Source organism: Rhinolophus ferrumequinum, chromosome 2, assembly GCF_004115265.2.
Source record: "Rhinolophus ferrumequinum isolate MPI-CBG mRhiFer1 chromosome 2, mRhiFer1_v1.p, whole genome shotgun sequence".
NCBI classification, from domain to species: domain Eukaryota; kingdom Metazoa; phylum Chordata; class Mammalia; order Chiroptera; family Rhinolophidae; genus Rhinolophus; species Rhinolophus ferrumequinum.
Genome location: NC_046285.1, coordinates 83,046,841 through 83,070,311, shown reverse-complemented (window position 1 = coordinate 83,070,311; position 23,471 = coordinate 83,046,841). Strand labels below are relative to the sequence as shown.

The 23,471-nt window shown below is 34.9% G+C and overlaps 1 protein-coding gene across 2 annotated transcripts in view; it reads left to right on the top strand.

Moving 5' to 3' along the window:
- Window positions 1-23,471, top strand: part of GMPS (guanine monophosphate synthase) — a 54,232-nt gene that overhangs the window by 10,618 nt on the left and 20,143 nt on the right. Inside the window, exons 2-6 of one of the 2 annotated variants that reach the window (XM_033132333.1) lie at window positions 1,055-1,267; window positions 7,642-7,823; window positions 11,347-11,461; window positions 12,195-12,292; window positions 15,872-15,975. In XM_033132333.1, coding sequence (XP_032988224.1) covers window positions 1,265-1,267; window positions 7,642-7,823; window positions 11,347-11,461; window positions 12,195-12,292; window positions 15,872-15,975 — 502 coding nt within the window. In that variant the 5' untranslated portion in view covers window positions 1,055-1,264. The remainder of the gene's footprint in view (window positions 1-1,054; window positions 1,268-7,641; window positions 7,824-11,346; window positions 11,462-12,194; window positions 12,293-15,871; window positions 15,976-23,471) is intronic. The other variant, XM_033132324.1, reaches the window with a different exon arrangement.

Here is a 23,471-nt window from a genome sequence, read left to right as displayed (position 1 = left end):
CCGAAAATAAAACTTAGCCGGACCATCAGCTCTAATGCGTCCTTTGGAGCAAAAATTAATATAAGACCAGTCTTATTTTACTATAATATAAGACCGGGTCTTTAATGTGATGCAATATAATATTATATAATATGTATAACATTATAATATAATATAGTGTAATATAAACCGGGTCTTATATAAATTTTTGTTCCAAAAAATGCATTAGAGCTGATGGTCCAGCTAGGTCTTATTTTCGGGGAAACAGGGTAGCTTGAAATCTCAGGGAAGTTTTCTCAATGTATGAAGTCATTAACAAACCAAGAGCAGTAAAGGCTAAGAAAACACTGTATGTCGCCAGGGACTTGTATTTCCCAAACCTATTGAACAACTGAAAAAAAACATAGTAATTTATTGAAGGAATTCCAATAGAAACCCCTAGTGTGCATGTTTAGATTGAAGGAGGTAGAGAAAAATGAACTCAGATGAATTGAGTGATCAAAATTTTTGTTTACAATGTTTAGTATCTACGAGTGTATTGAAATAAGACAAATAGAACAAAAGTCAGTGATCATAATTTAGGCAACATGAAACAGTTGATGATTGGTAAGCATTGCTTATACAACTAAGTGTATATCCAGTATTGTGTATTATTGCGGGGATGGGGGTGGACAGGGAGGGTGTTATATCATGACTTACAGATTTTTCTCAGGTATAACACCATTTACTAAAGGCATTTTTTACATTTGTTACATAAAATGAACGACTGCATAACTGTCACCTGTATTCAATAATTGCACCTGAAGTACATATATATGTATTGTAAGAGAATTATTTAGACACAGTTTTTAGAATCATATACCACTTATTCACAGATAAAGGATATCTATGTATCTATATGAAATAAATTAGTTTTGATATTTCTCAACCTTCTTCATGTCCAGTCTTACTCTTGTAAATTACCTTTTGACGTGAGCTGTCTGGGTCTTGCTTTTCCATACATCTTTGCCGTCAAGAAGTTTGGTAATTCAGCATTTCTTGAGAGTGCTCAGTTACTTCTGGGATTTTTTTCCAGGCCATTGACAGCTCATTCTGCAAGTTTTGATGCTAGCACTTCCGTGGTCTTACCAGAAGATGTCAATAGAAGTTTTTCAGTTAATAACCAGAACACAGTCCTTCTTCAAATGGTTTTTAAATGTTTGCTGACTGAAATGTGAAGCGGTTGCATTTGTCTGATGATACCACTAGGATTCAACTGCTCATAGACTACGTAGAGGAACGACAGATGGTGAGTCACATAAAGCTCCAGCGTGTCTATTTTAGATGACTTTCAGCCAGGTTCACCTTTATTTCTTTCCCTGAACCCTTGGATCATCTTTCTGCTCTAAGGGAAATTTCCTGAGAGCCTGGGAATCTCTTTCCCTTAAGGGATTTTATGTCAAATTGTACGTAACTATGACCATGGTAATGACCGTTGTGTTACTGAGCTGATGGAACATTTAGAATGCAGTGTGGTGTCAGAGATGACTATCTTCTTTCAGTTGGTGTGTTTGAGATTGATTCATCCATGCTGGGATTTTTCAGCCAGAGAGGACAGCGTACCACTCTGTGGGTCCCTGGAGGATTTAAAGGACAGTTTAGGTCTCGTAAGGGCTTGTACATTATGGGCTTGGACTTTACTGAACTTTATCATATGGGGAAGTCACTGTAGGGTTTTAAGCAGGGAGAGGACTTCAATGAGATTTTTTTCTTTTAAGCACACAGACATGTTAACCGAGTGATCAAAGTCAGTATTACCAGTAGTGGAAGATATTAACATTTTGTCCTTGTCATTGTATCACATCCGGAGGAGATATGATAACATCACCAGTGTAAAATTGTTGCCAAAAAATGTTTATCTGGAATCTAATCATGAGGCAACAAACAAATCCTGGTCCTGGGACATTCTACAAAAAGGTGGTCTGAACTTTTAAAAAATGTCAATGTCATGCAAGACCATAAAAAGGTGAAGAGGTAAATAGTTGTAGAGTAAAGGAGACGATGATTCTGGAATTTTTTAAAAAGCCATCAAGGACCTTATATGTAACATTTTTGGGAATTTGCTGGTAGATACTATCAGTGTTAAGTTTCTTGAGTGTAGTAATGAATTGTAGTTATGTAGGAGAATGTTCCTGTTTGTAGGAGGTGCATGCTGAAAAGATTTGAGGGGAATGAAATACCTATAATTTACTTTCCAGTAGTTGGGGAGGGGAGAAGTATATATAGATAAAAATAAGCAAATGTGGCAAAAATATTACTCATTGTTGAATTTGGGTGGAAGACGGTGTTCATTGTATAATACTTTCAGCTTTTCTGTAGATTTAAAATTTTTCAAAATGGAAAAAAGAGAAGGGTAGACCAAGCATATGTAAGGACAAGAATTAGAGAATATTAACTCTTTGATTTAACTGTAGTTATAGGCTCACATTTCATTCAACGTTGTACGTCAGATGGTCTCTTACAAAAAATCTGTGAAGTTGACATTTCTAATGTACCTGAGGTGTTGAATAATTTTGTGAAGAAAAGGTACTGTTTTTGCAGAGTTATAGGTGTGGTGAGATTAGATAAGTAAATATGGTCAAACATCCACTGGTAGTCTTTTGGTAATGAAAGGGTTATTTTGGGTAGTTGAGTATCTCTTATCACTAAAATGTGTGTGTGGGGGTGTTTTAAAAATCTCTTTTAACCCTAAAAATTTCAATATATTTTGACAATTGAAGGCTTCTAATGTGAAAGGTCTTTTTAAAGGGGAACTACTTGAATAAGTTTAATATGATGAAATTCAATTTCCAAAATTGTTTAATGATGAAGTTCAATTTCCAAAATCTTTTATATCGTATAATAGTACTTTTCTCAGGTATCATCAGAGTATCATTTCACTTACATAAGGAAACTTTCTAAAGTAGTAAAGCATACACCTTTTTAGTACCAAAATATTAAAAAATAAAATAACTTCGAAGGTGGGTTTCCAAAAATATATAGTTGAGTGAATTATAAGTCATATGTACTTTTTATCCAAAATATTCAAAGGTTTTTTTTTTTCCTTTAAAGCCCAATAATTTTGTTAAGAGTAGTCCTGGGATTGGATATTCTGGGTTCAGAGTCTAACTTTGATTCGTATTCTTTCATGCCTTGTATAATTTTCTTAATACCTTGTAGCTCATTTAGAAATAGTACATTCCAGTTTTGATCTGCTGAATATGCCTTTCTGTCTTGCTCTCTTGTAGAGATGTTACTCTATTCCTTGTTCCCTCATTTTTACTTTTAGTTACTTTGTATGGGATTTAACTTCTGTACGTTTTGTTTCTCTTTTATGTGAATTTAATTTTCCTGAATTTTAAGAAGGAATCTTTGTTCATATAATGTATAACTTTCTAGCACTCCCACTTCTGTCAGCATTAGGGCAGCTTGTTTTCTGAGGATTCCTGGTTCTGATGCTTCCCCTCCCCCTCTGTAGTCTGGCTCTTCCGTTTTCCTTCTCCCTTGTCCTACTTAATTTTGATTCTGCTTCCAGAACTTGTTCCTCCTTGGGAGCCCTGTCCTGGAAGGGAGCCCTGGCCTGTTAGCTTTGAAGGTTAATGGGGATTAAACCCCTTCTACCCTTAGGTCTTAGCTCAAGTCCTTTGCCATCTGTGTACCATTGAAGTCGGCAGCCATCCTCCCCGTGCAGCGGCTGTTCTCCGGTTGGCCCTGCACTTTATAGCTAGTACCCGTTGGCAGTTTTGGAATTCTCCTGTTCTCAAGTTCCTAATGAGTCCAGATTGCTTCCTACACAGATGCGATAATACCGGGGTTTGTGACTATGGTAGTTTGTTCTCACCAGCTAGTATTTTGAATTTTTTGGGATAACTTGTCATTTAGTTATTTGGTAAATGTCTTTGGTTTTTGGTTTTGCTGTCTGGTTCTTCAGTGATATGTGTGGGGATTCAGGAAGATCCAAAAATGATGCTGTCTCTGTCTTCCCAGAATCTGCCAGATTCCTTCGCCTTATTCTTAAATAGGGTGCTGAATATGGTTTAGCCTTTCCCTTAATATAGTTGTCTTTATAGCTTAAAAAATATCTATGAACATCATTTACTTTATTATGATGACCTCAGGTCAGTTGAGATGGATGTTAGCCTTAAACCTTTAGGCTTTTGTCTTTACTTTTTAATAGATTTTATTAGTAGAATAGATTTTTCTGTCCTGTGATGTTGATTTTCATTTGTCTCTACTATTGATGTGACTAATAGCGTCTTTTCTCACTAGGGTACTTTTTCTAATCTGCCGAAGGTTTTAAAGTCTAATTATTAAACTTTACAACTCTATGCGAGGTAGGAGTAGGTAGATTCAAAGTTTTGAGGGAAAGGAACTTTTGCTTTTATTATTGGTGGCCTTTTTGCTTTACTCTGAGTTGTTGAAGCTTTGTGCCGAGTAGGCAAGCTGATTGCTGAGGTAGAAAGAAGTGAGGCAAGGATTCATTGTTTTCTCAGTAACGTGGTATAATGTGATTGAACATTTTTAAAAATTGCTAAGAGAACAGTATAAAATTTTCTTTTAAAATACATTTATTTAAGTAAGAATTTAAAGAAATACAGACCAGTTTTACTTTCACAATAGTAAAACAACCATAAAAATGATCATGTAAGCTGAAATTATACAAAATAATTTTAATCAATGGGAAAATTATGATGGTTTCATGACCTTTAAAATTTTTTGTTAAAACATTAACTCTTACAGTTAATTATAAAACATAGGGAAATAAAAATAGTAAAACCACTATTTAGTATTCTATAACTTAAAACATTAGAAGCATTGAAACTTGTTTTATTTCTTTGTAAAAAACTTACCAAGAGTAGTTTAAACAGTGCTTCCCTTCTTATCTTTTCTATGCCTTGATGACTTTCAACATTTTATCCTTTGCACTTTGAATGTCATGAAATATGTCCAATAGTTTCTTTAATTTGAAGTATTTTCCTGGAGTTACTTCCTCTGGACAGCCTTCTCACTGTGACTTTCCTCACTGATGTTGATAAGTTCTCCTTTGCTAAGTTCCTCTGGTTGCACATCTAGAGGCGTTCAAACCACAGCAGTGGTTTTTTTTTTTTTTTTTTTTTGGGGGGGGGGAAGGGGAACAGTGTGTACTTCCAGGACTTTTTTCCAAGTCAAGTTGTTGTCCTTTCAATCTTAGTTGAGGAAGGTGCCGTTCAGCTTCAAGTTGTTGTCCGTTCAGTCTTAGATGTGGAGGGCGCAGCTCAGCTCCAGGTCCAGTTGCCGTTGCTAGTTGCAGGGGGCGCAGCCCACCATCCCTTGCGGGAGTCGACCTGGCAACCTTGTGGTTGAGAGGACACGCTCCAACCGAGCCATCCGGGAGCTCAGCGGCAACTCATTGACTTCATTCTAGTTGGAGGGCACAGCTCGCGGCCCATGTGGGAATTGAACCAGCAGCCCCGCTGCCCAGAGCTCGCGCTGTAACCACCTGAGCCACCCGCCCGCCCCCCACAGCAGTATTAACCTTGCCACAGACGGCTCTTTCTTCTGTAACTTCACTTACACTGGAATCGAATTTCATTTCCAGCGTATCACTTTTCATTTCTTTGCTGCACTTTCCTCTTTGTTGGTAAGTTGCTTGTTAGGATTATCCATATGTGCAAAATATCCTGTGGATTTATCACCAGGAGGCAGCACTGCACTCTTGTCTGTTGTGCAATAACCAGTCAGACAGCATACTTTGAAAGAAGTGACATGATGGGTCACTAATCATGATGCTCATCTGTTATTTATGTGATGATTTGTGGACTGAAGAATTGGCATCGAAGTTTGTACTTCATGTACTCACAGTTAATATGTGGTGACTGAAATTTGAGCCATGTTGGGGTCTGGTCGTAACTAAGCTTTGGTATAAACCATGGTAACTGAAATTTGTGCATATCAGCGTCGTGCAAAGTGAGAACTCTGCCTATAATATTAAAAAACAGGTTGTACTTGGATTTGGTAAAAGTTGTGAAGGTAAAAATGGGACTGAATCTGAGAAATTTACACAATAACATAGTGGTCTTTCAAAAATACTTTAAGTATTCTTTAGGAAAAAAGTAGATGAAGATTAAGGGATTTTAGATATATTCCTTGAAGGGGGAGTGTGTGTGTACCTTGAGACGGAGGGCAAAGGTCTAAAAGGAGAAAGCTTTAGTATTTCTTGCACTAATATATTCTATAAACTGCTTCTTTCTGTGATTTGATTTTTCTACATTGTTCAATATTCATATGATTAAAATCTTCGTATTTGTGATCTGAGTAATTCTGGCCTGTGGTTGGTCTCTCTTGCAAATCTCCTCTATAGTGGTTGTGACTGTTGCTATTTTTATTACTGCAGCGGAAGTGTTTGTGAGGTCTACGTTTATTTTTTCACATAAATGCAAAGGGAGGAGGGATGGAAAGGGTTACACAAGTGTCTGAGGGACTGAATTAAGCTTTTTTACATGCAAATTTTACAACTGGAGGGGGGAAAACTCCAAAAATATGTTTATTGTAAACATTTACAACATACTGAAGAGTATAAAGAAACAAAAACATAAGATCACCTGTAGTTCCAGCACTCAAATACAACCTCTGTTAATATTTTGTTGTGTATATGTCCATACTTTAGTTTTTATACATGCACCGAAACACTCTGCAGTTTTACACAAAATATTTTAAAATGGGACCATACTGTATATGCTTCCTTCAAGGATTTTCAGGGTACATACACATTTTGAAAGGTTTTTCTTAAGTATCCAAAACAGCATAGAGACTAGACTAAAATGAAGAGAGTGTACCTCTCACACAACTTGAATGATTTTAGTACAAAAGCAATGTTGTTTTATTCAATGTTTTATTCATTGACCTACTCTTGCATTATTTTGAAGCCAGTACCAGGTAAATATTTCAGCACACATAGTTAAAAATTTTACGTTTTGCCAAATTGCTTTTCAGAAAACTGTCACTGGTGTATACTTGACAGAAAAAGGATTACAAAACCTTTAAACATTTTTGGTGTTATGGGTGAGATGCATGTATATCATTTTCCTCAGTTAACATGCGGAATCCTAATAAAGTGAATTTTAGCAAGCTCCTACCATGGCAGCAAACTTTACAGTTTCTTATCAGTATCTTCCCTCCTTTCAATGCTGTAAGTGTTTGATGGGTAACCATGTAATTTATTGTCCAAATGGGATGCTTTTGAGGTTTGAAGGAGGCACTATTAATAATAATGACAGTATAACGCATAAAGCAGGACTATATTTTGGCACAGCTGGGTTGCATGCTTACCATATTATTAAAGAACATGAGCTACATTATACATAAAGTGACTGTATCATGTAGTCAATGAATGGTAGCTTTTATTAAAGTGTTTGTTTATGTATGCCAGTATATGGATATGGATAAAAAAATCTCTACTTTAAAACAAGTGTTTTGAGTTTGGCAACTCAGAAAGCCCTAATTTAACAGTTTTTGTTTCTTTGTGTTTTTTTTTTTTTTTTTTTAAATTTATTTTTAATTTATTGGGGGTTGTTTCTTTGTGTTTTTGGAGCTGACAGTGTGACTGCTGTTTTTTTAAAGTAGGTCTAATTTTCATAATTAAGATATTTGTATTAATATTTGCAGCTGGAGAATGCTGGAGGAGACCTTAAAGATGGCTGCCACCACTATGAAGGAGCTGTTGTCATTCTGGATGCCGGTGCTCAGTACGGGAAAGTCATAGACCGAAGAGTGAGGGAACTGTTCGTGCAGTCTGAAATCTTCCCCTTGGAAACACCAGCATTTGCTATCAAAGAGCATGGATTCCGGTAGACTTTTCACTTCATTTTTTTTCTGAGGAGATTGAGCTTAGATTGTGGGATATGTCATTATTAAATTTGCTTTGGGCACTGCTTTTTTTTTTTTATGAATATAAGACAACAGAATGGTTTTATAAGAAATTTCCCATGGTTCTGATTAAAGGAAAAATTTAAGTTTTCCAGTTAAAAAGATTACCTTAATTTTAATTGCACAGTTGTAGGAACTTATCATTTGAACATTTTATGTTTCATGGAATTTCTGGGTCAGACTCAGATATGACTGTGAGTATTATGGTTATTCATTCATTTAATCCAAGAACATTTGATCAAATGAATATATACAGCGACTAGAGTACCTACATGAGAATTCTGTGTACAGTGAGTCTCTTTTGCTTCCTATCCCAAGAAGGAATTTCTAAAATAAAATTCTTAAGTCTAATATGGGGCTACTTCCACAGCTTTACTCTTAGAATAGTCAAAAGGACAGCCAACTTACATATAGTTTCTTCCTTTGACAACTATTTCTGGTTAATGCTATGCCTTTTCTCATGGAATTACTGTTCTTTCTTATTCCGAAGTAAGCAACTGCAGTTTATATCCTCATTTGGCTCTTAAATGTTAATGCTATGTTTCTTCCAAAACATATTGTTTTTCTTAAAAACATTAATAACTATTTTTCTAATGGAAAAAGTTAACTTTTAAAGACTTCATAGACATGTATACAAGATCCTGTGATTCTTGTTTCTGAAAGTGAATTGGAAGTCAAAATGGAGATTTAATTTAACTCTGTCCTAGTCTTAGGATAAAGATTAAAACAGCTATCTTTTTTAAACTGTTGAATTTTAGAGTAAGACGGGACTCTTGAGTTTATCTAATTCACCTGTCTTCATTTGCCAGTGAGAACCAGTTTTAGGGCAATCAAAAAACTTTGTGAGAAATCTGAATGGTTCAGATCCAAGGTTCTTCATTCCCCTTACCCAAAACAAACCAAGAAAAAATTCCCAGCAAACTAATCGAGATAATTGTTTTAGCATCGGGTCGACAGATACTTGGCAATAAAAGTCTACTTGTTTTTCTCATCACCTGTTGCTAAATAAATAGGTCCTAGACCCTGTTTGTGCCTGTGTAGGACAATGGGAACTGTAGCATTGTGGCTTTTATTAGTTAGTCCTTCCTGCAGAGATACCTTTTGAGCACTCTTTTTCTCGAATAAATGTTAGTTTTATGACATGAGAGACATCTTAACCTCTCCCTGGTTTTAGAACCTTGATCTGCCTGATAACATAAAATATGTATCTGGAATGCCTTATGGTTTATTAGGCTTTGACTTGCAAGTTAGTTTCAAAATAATAGCAGGCTAGAAATAGAAGACTGAAAATGAGTGATTAGCTCTTCTCAAGACTTACTGAGATAAGAATTTTCATAATTGGTTTAAGTACTGCTTGAGTTTTATCCCTGACTAAAACCATTGCCTTTTCAAGTATTAAGACTCTTAGAGCCTTGAGTTGTTTATCAGATTAATGAGGGATGCTGGGCAGTCCCATGGTGGTTATTATCCTTTATAAAATTATATGAAACACTGAAATTCTAGAGGTTGTGATTAGTATGTTTTATAGAACTTTAGCATTTGAAATTTTAGGGAGCTAGATGGCGTCTCTCCCCTTAGGAGTAACCCCACATCCCTTTAGAATTATCTTAAAGATGTTACTTTTATCACCTGTTTACGTTGTCTTCAGTTTCTTTTTGTATAAGGTAGGCTAGCAAACATATACCATAATTCACGTTTCCAATACAAAGTTCAAAGAGTGAAGCTTTTGAGATCACTTAAATGATTATTTTATTTATATACACACATATACTGTGTTTCCCTGAAAATGCCATGTTTCCGTGAAAGTAAGACCTAGCCGGACAATCGGCTGTAATGCGTCTTTTGGAGCAAAAATTAATATAAGAGCAGGTATTATATTTATTATATCATATTATACCTTGTCTTACAGTAAAATAAGACCGGGTCTTACATTAATTTTTACTCCAAAAGATTCATTAGAGCTAATTGTCTGGCTAGGTCTTATTTTCAGGGAAACACAGTGTGTGTGTGTGTGTGTGTGTGTGTGTGTGTGTGTACACACACGTATATATGTGCAATTTTAGGGAGGTAGGTTAAATATACACACACACACACACACACACACACACATTTTTTTTTTTTTTTTTTTTTTTTAAAGGAGGGTGCAACTCATAGTGGCCCATGCAGGGATTGAACCAGCAACCTTGGTGTCATTAGCGCCACACTCTAACTAACTGAGCTAACTGGACACCCCATTATTATATTTTTTAAAATGCCCTAGCTTGACAAGTAATTTTTATGAATTTGACCTTTGTTAACGTTATTCTTCTGGATGTATTATAAGCTTAGCACTTTAGTTTATGTTTTTACATGGCGGAGAGCTGCTAATGATAAAGTGAATTAACCCAAATTTGTTTGTAAGTAGATTTTGGTTAGACTTGGAATACATTTGCCTTTAGAACTATGGATAAATCAGGATTCCTGCAAACTGAAACCTAAAATGAGGCCAAGGGTATCTTAAATTGAGTATAGGGCTCAAGTGCGCCTGTATTATGTAGGTGGGCATGCAGCAAACTGGAGAGAGCGTAGTGTGATGGTGCAAGCACGTCTCTGTGATTCCAGTTATTTGTAGCCATGTGACAGTGAAGGCCCAGTGTGGCCAGATTTTTTCCCTTTTTTCTTAAAGAAAATCCTGACATCTGAATTTTTCTGTAAATTCATAATAGTATTAAGATGTCCTAAGTTTTTTTTGAATGAATGCTGAGGCCAAATTTGATGTATCGGTGGCCAGGTGAGGAACATAGGCCTCATTTTGCAGCTTCCTTTATACTAACAGCTGGTTAACCCACAGAATGCACTGTAAATTGTAGCCATGTTATAATACCAACTTGTGTTCTGGGAACAGGGCATATGGGGCAAAAGTGATGTCGGCTCCCTTTCCTGGGTCTCAGGTAAAACTGTTGGGAATGTTGGACAGGTTTTAAACAGGTAAAGCTAGGTAATTCTTCACACTCTGCCATCCGTTGTAGAGTATTTATTCTGAGTCATTAAGGGCCTTTAGAATACCTTCAGTTGTCTTTTTGTGCCCTGCCTTGCCTTTTTACTCCTTGCCTCCCAGAAGGACTGATGTGTTTTCCATCTCCCTTTAGCATTTTCATTTACTTCTCCATTGGTGAGGAAACAATAAAAACAAATTCATGCTAACCTTCATAGATAGAAACATTGGTATTTATATATTTGGAAGTTTGTGCTTATTAACAAGTGAAGGTTGAATTGATAGACTTCCACACATTGCAACAAAGTAGCATAAATATAATTAAGCTGTGTGAAATGATTTTAATTAGCTGTTACAGAATCTGGATATCCTACAATATACTGAAAACATAAATCTTGGAATCTATAGACTTTGTTTAAAAATCAGCAGTGAGAGATTCTTCACTGACTTCTTCTTCCTTAAATCCACAGTGCTATTATCATCTCTGGAGGACCTAATTCTGTGTATGCAGAAGATGCTCCCTGGTTTGACCCAGCAATATTCACTATTGGCAAGCCTGTTCTTGGAATTTGCTATGGCATGCAGGTACAGTTGTGAATTTGCCTTCAGAGTTAACTGAATTTTATTCTGTTTTTAACTCCTATTCTATTAGTATTTTCTGTCTCTTGAGAGTATTTAGGATATTTAGTTATATGAGATCATTTGCATATTGCAACTCTTTATGAATTGCTACACTAGTATAGTAGAACTGACCTGACTTAGTTTTGCCCACCCACCTTTATATAATTAAAATCCTACTTCGTGTACTATTTTCGACTTTGGTTTTGAGATTCATTCGTTATTCATTTTTACTATTTACACTTTCAGACTTCCTTTGGGACCAGAGATTGAATAGCTTGGAGGAATTTATACCTGTCTAATTTTAATACCATAGCTTTTTTTGTTGACTACTCTAGCTTTTTTTAAAGTTCATATTACCTCTTACAGTGCTTTTAAATTGCACTGAGGTGAAAGTATTAAATCTCTATTTTTGATATCTGAATTAAAGTACACTAAATGGAAAATCTGCTGCCAGTGTTTAACAGAAATTAACCTCAGATCAAATTTCTAATCTCGTTTTGTTTTATAACTACGTCTCTTAATAATTGTGCAATTATATATAACAATACCAAGTTATCCACATTTTTCAAACTTCCTTTTTTTGTGGGCACAAATGTAACATATCCTGAAAATAAGGAATAGAAATTAAATTGGCCTAAGAAAATGGGTAATTTTCTTTTGATTTATATTAACATCAATTTATTTTCTCTTTGAACAGATGATGAATAAAGTATTTGGAGGTACTGTGCACAAAAAAAGTGTTCGAGAAGATGGAGTCTTCAGTATTAGTGTGGATAACACATGCTCATTATTCAGGTATTGTAGATATTTTTAGATGACTAAGAATGGTAGATTAACTAATTTAAAGTTTGGATTGTATGCTTCAAAATTGGAGATTCTGTAATTCTTAGACAAAGTTAAGGCCACAGTAGTGGCCAAAGGTGTAATTACAGTATTTGTCTTCCAGTTGAGTATCAAGACAGCAGAGGGTGGTGGTGATACTAACTTCTGACATAATTTAAAAGCACCTCTGTGGTCTTGCACACCTATTTGGGATTGCATATTGTGATGCCAGTGTTTGTAGTTTTCCCTTTGTACTCTTTGGTGTAGAATGTGATTCTAAACATTTGATGTGATAAACGAATACAGTTTTAAACTGTCCTGCATCTACCAGATGCATTTGTATCTTTCCCTACCACATTCTTGCTGGGGATTTAGCAAGCTACCTATTCATTGGACTCATGGCTTAACATGTGCTGTGTTTCCCTCCTTCTCACTTTCTCTACATTGAGCATAACTGTACCTGGTGTATTAGGTTTTTAATATGGTGAATGTATTAATTGATTTTATTGCTACGTGATAATAGATTAGGTGCTATAGCTTTAATCTGTATAAAAATGATGAATGAGCTGTTCACTAGTTTCCTAGAATTATTTATCTTCTGCTTTACTTAAAAAAAAAAAAAGTCACTGAGTTTTCATTCAGTTTTCTGAAAGACCAGAAAACTTATGTTTCAGTCACTTACTTACTTTTTGGGGTTTTCCTGTTTTGGGTAAAGCCCATTTTAATGGACTATTAGTTATTTACTTGCTTCTTTTTGACCTGAAGTTCATTTTTATTTTAAAACCACATTTTCCTCTAACTGCATTAAATCTGTAAAATGCAGGCTGATGTCAATTAATGAGCACATGTAGTTACTTTTTATTATCATTTCTTTTCACTGTGCTAATTATTTTTCATTATAGGTTTGTTTTATTAATATATATCCTTAAAGCCTCCATTCACTTGTGCCTAAATTAATTCTTAATGAATGATTTTCTCCAAATTTGACAGATCAGAATTTTTTTTAATTGAGTATATTTGATGTGTAATATAGTGTAAGTTTATGACGTACGGTGTATTACTTTGATACATTTATATATTGTAATATGATTGCTAATGTAATAGTTTATCACATTATATAATTGTTTACATTCACTATACAGTGCATTAGATCTCTGTGGCCTATTTACTACTCATTATAAGTTTGTACCCTTAAACACTGTCACTCTTACGCTCTCCCCACCCCTCGCTGCCCCAGGCCCCTGGTAACCATTTTATTCTATTTTTTTACAGGTTTAACTGTTTTAGATTCCACATACGAATAAGGGATATTATACATTACTTTCTTTGTCTGACTTAGCTCTGTCTTGCTTAGCTTACTGTGCTCAGGGTTCATCCATGTTGTTGCAAGTAGGAGATCTCCCTTTCTCATGACTGAATAATATTCCATACTGTATATGTACCACATCATTTTTTATCCATTCATTCATTGATGGGCATTTGAGTTGTTTCCATGTCTTTGTTATTTTGAGTAATGCTGTAATAAGTAGAATTGCTGGATCCTATGGTAGATCTAATTTTAATTTTTTTGAAGAACCTCCATATTTTCCATAGTGGTTGAACCAGTTTACAGACCCCCCAACAATGTAGAAGTGGTCCCTTTCATCACATCCTCCCCAGCGCTGGTTATCTCTTGTCTTCCTGATGATAGCCATTCTGACAGGTGCGAGGTGATCTCTCATGGTGGTTTGATTTGAATTTCCCTGATAATTAATGATGTTGAGCATCTTTTCATGTGTTTGTTGGTCATTTTGATGTCCTCTTTGAAGAAATGTCTGTTTAGTTTTTCTACCCATTTTTTAAATAAGATTGTTTTTCTTTTTGTTTTTAACTAAGTTCTTTATATATTTTGGATATTAACTCATATGTCAACAGAAATTTTAAGGTCCGTGTTATGAATTTATGTTTATCTGAAACGTAGATACAATTCCAGTTTTTACACAAAACTGGCTGTGGCCAGCTCCTCTTTAATATTGAGGAAGAGCAAAAATAAGTAAAACTGTGTTCAAAGATTCTAATTTTCAAAGGAACATTAATTAAAACGCCAAGATTGCTCAAAATAATTTTATACACTGAAGCTACTCATTACTAAAATATGTTAGAAATCCAGTGCTAGTTCCACTTCATAATGAAGAGGTGTTGTCTATATTCACTTACAAAATAACATAGCACCAGGACTCCTAAAGCAGCTCTCAAGACGAGTTACTTGAGAACTGCTTTAGAGTCCTGGTGGTGTGTTACACCCTCAGAGGCTTCAAACGTAAAGATCTGGTTAAGATTTAGAGTTTTTCTGTCTTCCTAGTTTTAAAATTCTGAAACTTAGTTACAGCCTGTACTAATCCTCAATAACAGTGATGACAGCAATAACAATCCCAAACATCCTTTGGCTTGAATGTACTATGTCATCTTGCTTTATTTTTAATTTAGTTTTTTATTTCTTAATATTTCAGGTTTTCCCATAATGTACAAAATATCTTTTTATGATTGATGTTCAAATCAGCGTCCAGAGAAGGTCCACACATTACATTTGATTAATGTTACTCACATCTCTTTTAATCCATACTATTGATTTGTGTGGCACGAGAGATAGAGGTCTACGTTGCTACTGGATGTCATTGTTTCTAGGCCTTTTCAGTGAACAGTTAAGCGTATATATTCTTCCAGAAAGAGAAAACAATCGTTAATGTATACTATTATTTCCAATTAGGTTTTTACTTAGCTCCTTTGATTTTTTTAATTTTTATTTCCATGCTCTGAAGCCGAAAATCTGAATTCCTAATTATATTATTTACTATTTGTTTTAACTTACAATATACACATATCTATACTACACATATAGCTGCCAAATAACAATATTAGTACAATGACTGCTAATATGACTACTGAATAAAGTGTTAGGATCTCTGAAATACCTTTTGTTCTTAAGATAAATCCCAATAGAGATAAAATGTTGAAATTGTTATAATCTCTTGAAATTATTATTTTTTTGTATTTATTTGTCTCAGTTTTCAGTTTTTACAGATTGTCTTTTTTGAGATTTAGTATTTTTTAATTGGCTTTATTTATAATGGATAGAATAAATTTAAATTCTAGCAATGTTGCACTGTTATATGCTTATTTCTGTTTTCTTGATCTACACATATGGCAAACTAGTATTTTTAAAGCAAAAGTATAAACTTTCAGTTATAAGATGAATAAGTTCTGGGGCTCTAAGGTACAGGATGGTGACTATAGTTAACAACACTGTATTGTATACTTGAAAGTTGCTAAGAAAGTAGATCTTAAATGTTCTCACCACACACAAAAAATGGTAACTGTGTGAAGTGATGGATGTGTTAACTAATCTTATTGTGCTAATCATTTAAAAATATATATATATTATTGTCATGTGCAGCTTAAACTTACACAATGTTAGATGTCAGTTATATCTCAGCTGGAAAAAAGCAAAGCAAAAGGACCATTAATCATGCCTGTAATTAAGATATTGATGTGTTTTACTTTCTCTATGTTTAGGGGCCTTCAGAAGGAAGAAATTGTTTTACTTACCCATGGAGATAGTGTAGACAAAGTAGCCGATGGATTCAAGGTTGTGGCACGTTCTGGGAACATTGTGGCAGGTGAAAATTCTAAAACTTTTGCAGATTTCATTTTTAAAGATTTATCTGAAGAGTCTAAGACTATGTTTCTGTTTAAGGTACTGTTTTTGATTTTTCTTATTTTTTTAAAGGTACTGTAAATGTAGAATCAACTATTAATTTGTGAAAGAAATGAAATATTAGGAAGATTATCTAGAAGAGAAGTCACCTACTGGTTTGCTCTGAAATATTTTTAAAAATGTTTATACTAACACAAATTTTTCAGACATAAACCACAGTAGTTATAATTTTATAGCTCAGGAAAAATTTGAGAACTCTCCTTCTTTCTAACATGCTATATTCATAATTGCGTTTTTAAATGCCTTTCTTAGGTATGCATAGGCATGTATCTTGGACGTCTGTAAAACACCAGGCTCAGCACTCAGGATGTTTCTCTGAAACAGGGTTGGCAAACTATGACCTATGGTCAAATGCAGTAGTAACCTGTGTTTGTATGTCCAGGAACTAAGAATGATTTTTACATTAAAGGATTATAATAAAAGAGACTGTTTATATATGTGTGTTTTGCAAAGCCTAAGATTTTTACTGTCTAGCTCTCTGTAGGAAGTTAGCCAGCCCATGCTCTAAAACCATTTTTGTCGTCTACCTTTTTGAGGAAGAGAAATTGATTTTCGGGCTGCTGGTATTTACTTGCTTATTTGAATAATTATAATGTAAATAATCATCAGTAATCCTGGAAATCAGTAGAAAAGTGGGTTTATCAATAAAGTTCGTTTTGTTTGAAATGCCATATCTTAATAATAAGTTGAGGAAAAGATTTATCCTGGATAAACTTAATTGATTGTATAATCTGCCCCGGTTACTTAACAGACTAATATATTAGCATACAAATGATCCAAGAATGGTTTTCATATTGAAGTGTTTTTACTTCACATAAAAGATCAACAGTGGTGGATGGCTTATGTATTTTTATTCATTCAACAAATATTTGAGCACTTACTATGTGCCAGGAACAATGCTAGGTGCCAAGGATACAGTAATGAACAAAATGGGCAAAATTTTGAACATTCTATTTGGGGGAAGATATGGGACAGACAATATACAAACAAATACAGAATATATCAGGTGTCAGTGTTTGTTAAGTACATTGAAATAATAGGAGAAGAGAGGAGTGTTGCAGAATATGTGTGATTAGGGTTGTTAATGTTTTATATCAGATATTCAGGGAAGGTATTTCTACAAGATGATATTGGACATGAAGGAAGTAAGTGCTGACCCTTCTGGATATTTGAGGGAAAAAGAAAGAGCAGTACAAAGCTTCTAGGATGGGACCATGTTTGAGGAACAGCAAGCAGACTACTTGGTTTTGCTTGGAGTAAACGTGGGGAAGAGTGGGAGAAGTTGGGCCAGCGAGGTTGTTGGGGACAGAACACAGGACCTTTGAGGCCATTATGAAAACATTCTTTGCTCTTAGTGAGTTGGGGTTTTGAGCCAAGGAGAGACATGATCTAATTTCAGGATTCACCTGGCTGCAGTGAGGAGAAAAGACAGAGTCAGCTGTTGAAGCAGGAGACCAGCTAGGTGACCGTGGTAGAGATCAGGAAGGAAGAGGGCGAAGGGTGTGGGCAGTGGGCGCAGTGGTGGGAGTGGTGGGAGTGACTGCTTTCTTGGAGAGGTTTGGACAGACGTGTTTTGTTACATTTATACCTAAGTATTTCAGTTTTTTTGGGGGTGCTCGTATTGTGGGTTGATCATATTGTGTTTTAAATATCAAATTCCACTTGTTCATCAGTGGTATACAGGAAAGCAATGACCTTTTGGTATTAACCTGTATTCTGCAACTCAAGCAGTGATTCTGCTCTAATCACTTAATTAGTTCCAGGAGGTTTTTGTTACTGATTCTTTCAGGTTTTTTTTGTACAGGCGATCATGTCATCTGTGAATAAAGACAGTTTTATTTCTCTGTCCCAGTTTGTATACTATTCATTTTCTTGTCTTTTTGTATTAGCTAAGACTTTTGGTACAATGTTCAAAAGCTACGGAGAGAGGGAGCACCCTTGTCTAGATCCCTATCTTAGTGGGAAACTTGAGTTTCTCACTGTTAAGTATGATGTTAGCTGAAGGTTTTTAGAAGATAGTCTTTATCAAGTTGAAAAACTACCACTCTGTTCTTAGTTTACTGAGTTTTTGGCATGAATGAGTGTTGGACTTTTTCAGATACTTTTTCTGCATTTATTGATAGGATCGTGTCGTTTCTTTTATAGATCTAGGCCTGTTCAGATTATCAGTTTCTGGTGTGAGTTTTGATAAATATGTCTTTCAAAGAATTAGTCCACATTATCTAAATAATAAAATTTGGGACAGAGTTGTTCATAGTATTCCTTTATTTTTTTTATCTTTATTTTGTTTTAAAGATTTTTATTGGGGAAGGGGAACAGGACTTTATTGGGGAACAGTGTGTACTTCCAGGCCTTTTTTCCAAGTCAAGTTGTTGTCCTTTCAATCTTAGTTGTGGAGGGTGCCATTCAGCTTCAAGTTGTTGTCCTTTTATGTCTATTCAGGTCCTTTGCCCATTTTTAAATTGGGTTATTATTTTGCCTTTGAGTTGTATGAGTTCCTTGTATGTTTTGGATATTAACCTCCTGTTGGATATATGGTTTGCAAACATTTTATCCCATTCCATAGGTTGCCTTTTCATTTTGTTGGTTTCCTTTGCTCTGCAGAAGCTTTTTAATTTGGTGTAGTTAGTCCCTCTTGTTTGTTTTTGTTGCCTTTGCTTTTGGTATCAAATCCAAAAAAATTATTGCCAAGACCAATGTCACGGAGTTTTTTTTCCTATGTTTTCTTCTAGCAGTTATATGATTTCAGGTTTTACATTCAAGTCTCTAATCCATTTTGAGCTAAATTATATGTATGGTCTAAGATAGTGATCCAGTTTCTTTTTATTTTTGCATGTGGCCATCCAGTTTTCCCAACACCAGTTATTGAAAAGACTATTCTTTCCCCATTGTATATTCTTGGCTTTGCCGTAAATTAACTGACCCTATATGCATGAGTTTATTTTGGGACTCTCTGTTCTGTCCCTTTGGTTTGTGTGCCTGTTTTTATGTGAGTGTCATACTGTTTTGATTACTACAGTGCTGTAATATAGTTTGAAATCAAGAAGTGTGATGTCTCTAGCTTTGTTCTTTCTCAAGATTGCTTTGGTTCTTTGGAAATTTTTGTGGTTCCATACAAATTTTAGGATTGTTATTGCTATTTTTGTGAAAAACGCCATTAGGATTTTGATAGAGATTGAATTGGGTCTATAGATTGCTATGTGTAGAATGGACATTTTAACAATATTAATTCTTCTAAACCAGGGGTTTCCAAACTTTTTTCAGCGGTTTTCACCAAGGGCCATATGCGGTAAAATACACAAACAGCCGGGCCACTCACTTGAGGTGAAGTACGTATTGCCTCACCCGGTTTATTTAAGTAAACTAAATATATTTTTGGAATTTGCTGCGGGCCAATAAAAAATGGATCACAGGCCACAGTTTGGACACCCCTGTTCTAAACCATGAACATGGGATATCTTTCCATTTATTTGTGCCTTCTTCAATTTCTTTCATCAGTCTTACAGTTTTCGGAGTACAGATCTTTTATCTCCTTTGTTTAAATTTATTCCTAAGTATTTTATTATTTTGATGTTATTATAAATGGGAATGTTTTCTTAATTTTTTTCTTATACTTTGTGTATAGAAACACAACGGATGTTGTGTATGTTGATTTTTCTATCCAATCTTACTAAAATTGTTTATTAATTGTAACAGTTTTTTGGTGGAGTCTATGGTTTTCTGTATATAATATCATGTCATCTGCAAGTAAAGACAATCTTACTTCTTTTCCAGTTTGGAAAATTTTATTTCTTTTTCCTGTCTGATTGCTATGTCCAAGATTTCCAGTCCTATGCTGAATAAAAGTGACCAGAATAGACATCCTTGTCTTCTTCCTGATCTGAGAAGGAAAGCTTTCAGCTTTTCACCATTGAATATGTTACCTGTAATCTTGTCGTATATAGCCTTTATTATATTGACATATGTTCCCTCTGTACCCAGTTTGTTGAGAGTTTTTATCATGAATGGATGTTGAATTTTTATCTAATGCTTTTTCTTTACTTTTTGAGATGAACATATGATTCTTTATCCTTCATTTTCTTAATGTGGTGTGTCTCATTGATTGATTTGCAGATGTTGACCTATCCTTGCATCCCTGGAATAAATCACACTTGATCACAGTGTATGATCATTTTAATGTATTGTTGAACACAGTTTGTTAATATTTTGCTGAGGGTTTTTACATCTATGTTTATCAGGTATATTGGCCTATAATTTTCTAGTAGTATCCTTGTCTGGCTTAGATATCAGAGTAATGACCTCATGGAATGAGTTTGGAAGTGTTCCTTAATCTTTTATTTTTTTGAAATAGTTAGATAAGTATTAATATTTTTAACTTTTTGGTAGATTTCACTAGTGAAGCCATCTGGTCCTATACTTTTCTTTGTGGGAGGTTCTGATTATTGATCTCCTTACTAATAATTGGTCTTCAAAATTTCCATTTTTGGTGCAGCACTGGTAGGTTTTATGATTATATTAATAGAAATTTATCCATTCTAGGTTGTCCAATTTGTTGGTGTATAATTGTTTATACTGTATTTCCCCGAAAATAAGACCTAGCTGGACCATCAGCTCTAATGCGTCTTTTGGAGCAAAAATTAATATAAGACCTGGTCTTATTTTAGTATAAGATTGGGTCTTAATGTAAGACTGGGTATAATATAAGACCGGTCTTATATGTTATTATATTGTATATAATATAATATATTATATATAATATATGTAATATAATAATATATAAGGCCCGGTCTTATATTAATTTTTGCTCCAAAAGATACATTAGAGTTGATGGCCCGGTTAGGTCTTATTTTCGGTGAGACACAGTAGTAGTCTCTATGATCCTTTATATTTCTGTGTTATCAGTTGTTATGTCTGTTATGTCTCCTTTTTCATTTCTAATTTTGAGTACTCTTTTTTTCTTGGTTAAGTCTGGCTAAAGGTTTGTCTATTTTATTTATCTTTTCAAAGATCAATTCTTAGTTTAATTGACCTTTTCTTTTTTTGTCTTTTTTATTTTTTTAGTCTATTTCATTTTTTTCCCATCTGATCTTGTAATTTCCATCCTTTTATTAACTTCAGGCTTGGTTTGTTCTTTTTCTAGTTCCTTGAAGTGTAAAGTTAGGTTGTTTATTTGAAATCTTTAGTTTTTCTTGATGTAGGTGTTAATTGCTGTAAACTTCTTTCTTAGAATTGCTTTTGCTTCGTCCCATAAGTTTTGGTTGTTTTTTTTTTATTTGTATTTGTCTCAAAATTTTTAAAATTTCTCTTTTGATTTCTTTGAACCATTGGTTTTTCAGGACCATGTTGTTTAATCACCATGTATTTGTGAATTTTCTAGTTTTCTTCTTGTAAGTGATTTCTAATTTATCATTGTGGTCGGAAAAGATACTTGATATGATTTTAATCTTCTAATTTATTGTGACTTGTTTTCTGGCCTTACATATAATTATCTTGGAGAGTGTTCCATGTGCACTTGAGAAGAATGTATATTTCCTCTCAACATTTTAAATATTTCACTCCACTCTCTTCTGCTTCCATGTTTTCTGAGGAGAAGTTGAATGTAATTCTTATTTACACTCCTCTATAAGTAAGTTGTTTTTTTCCTCCGGCTTCTTTCAAGATTTTTCCTTTATCTTTGTTTTTCTGTAGTTTGAAAATGATAAACCTCAGTGTAGTATTTTTGGTATATATCCTGCTCAGTGTTTTCTGAGGTTCCTGGATCTGTGGCATGGTGTCTGAAATTAATTTTGGGAAATTCTCATTTACTGTTGTTTCAAATATTTCTTGTTTTCCTTTCTCTCTTTGTTCTTCTGGAATTCCCTTTCTGTGTATTTTACACCTTTTGTACTTGGATATTCTGTTCTAGTTTTATTTTCAGTGGTTTTTTTCTCCTTGGTTTTCAGTTTGGGCCATTTTTATTGAGACATCCTCTAGCTCACTCATAGATTATTTTTTTATCTGTGTCCAGTCTACTTATAAGCTCATCAAAGTCATTCTTCATTATTATGCAGTGTTTTTGATCTTAGCATTTCTTTTTGTTACCTTTTTAGAATTTCCTTTGCTTTGCTTACATTGCCCATCTGTTCTTGCATTCTGTACTTTATCCATTAGAGTTTTTATCTTCTTAATCATAGTTGTTTTAAATTCTCAACCAGATAATTTCAATATCCCTGAGATATCTGAGTCTAATTTTGGTGCTTTTTCTAGCTCTTCAAACTCTTTTGTCTTTTAGTATGCCTTGTAATATTTTTCTTGGTAGCCAGACATGATGTACTAGGTAAAAGGAATTGCTGTGAACAGGCCTGGTTTGTGATGGTAAGGTATGGGACAGGGAGAACATTCTGTAGTCTTATGAGTAGATCTCAGTCTCTTCAGGAGCCCATGGTCCTGGGTTATGAACTTCACAAGTCCCTGTCACTTCTTCCCCTTGTTATATGGGACAGAATGACTTGAGTGGACTGGAGTTGGGTATGTCCCTTCCCCCAGGTACTTAGGCTCTGTTAAAACCCTAGCAGGTTAGGCTAATTACATAGTTTCTTCTGAAAGTAGACCTTGTTAAGAAGGACAGAATGGTCTGGTGTATTTCAAAACGGTTTCTTGACCCCCTCTCCCTGCTGGAAGCATAAGGGAATTTTGCTCTGATATTCTCTGTAAGAACTCGGTCAAGCTCCTGGATGTAAAATTTGCAGTGTGAGGTCCCCATGACTGGGTCCTTCTGGAGTTTTTATCTCTTAGATTTGCACATGCTGAGCCTCCAGCAGTTCATCAGTTGTAGTTCAGGTTTCCCCATTTTGGCAGTGGTTCCTGTGGAGGTTTGCATTCATGGGTTTCTGCTCTGGTAAGTTGTGATTCTCTGCATTTACCTGTTAGTCTCTCCAAGGGCAGTAGTCAGCTTTTTACTTCTTGTTAGGACAGAGTGGTTCTTCCAGCTACTTATATGCTGAAGTGGACACCGGAAGTTAGATTGGATTCTGATATGATTTGAAGGGAGAGATAAAGTTGTGTTGCATGTGGAGTGGGGATGAGAGAATAGAATTGAATTTTGAACTCCCAAGGCTTTTGGTCTGAGCAGCCAGAAGGATGAAGTTTCTGTTTATCTGATGGGAAACAAAGCAGGAGTTTGGGTTTGCATATTAAATTCAAGATGTCTTATTAAACATTAAACTGGGGCGGCCTGTTAGCTCAGTTGGTTAGAGGGCGGTGCTCTTAACAACAACGTTGCCAGTTCAAGTCCCACATGGGCCACTGTGAGCTGCGCCCTCCACAACTAGATTGGAACAGCTACTTGATTTGGAGCTGATAGGTCCTGGAAAAACGCACTTAAATAAATAAAAGATTAAAAAAAAACAAAAACGCTCA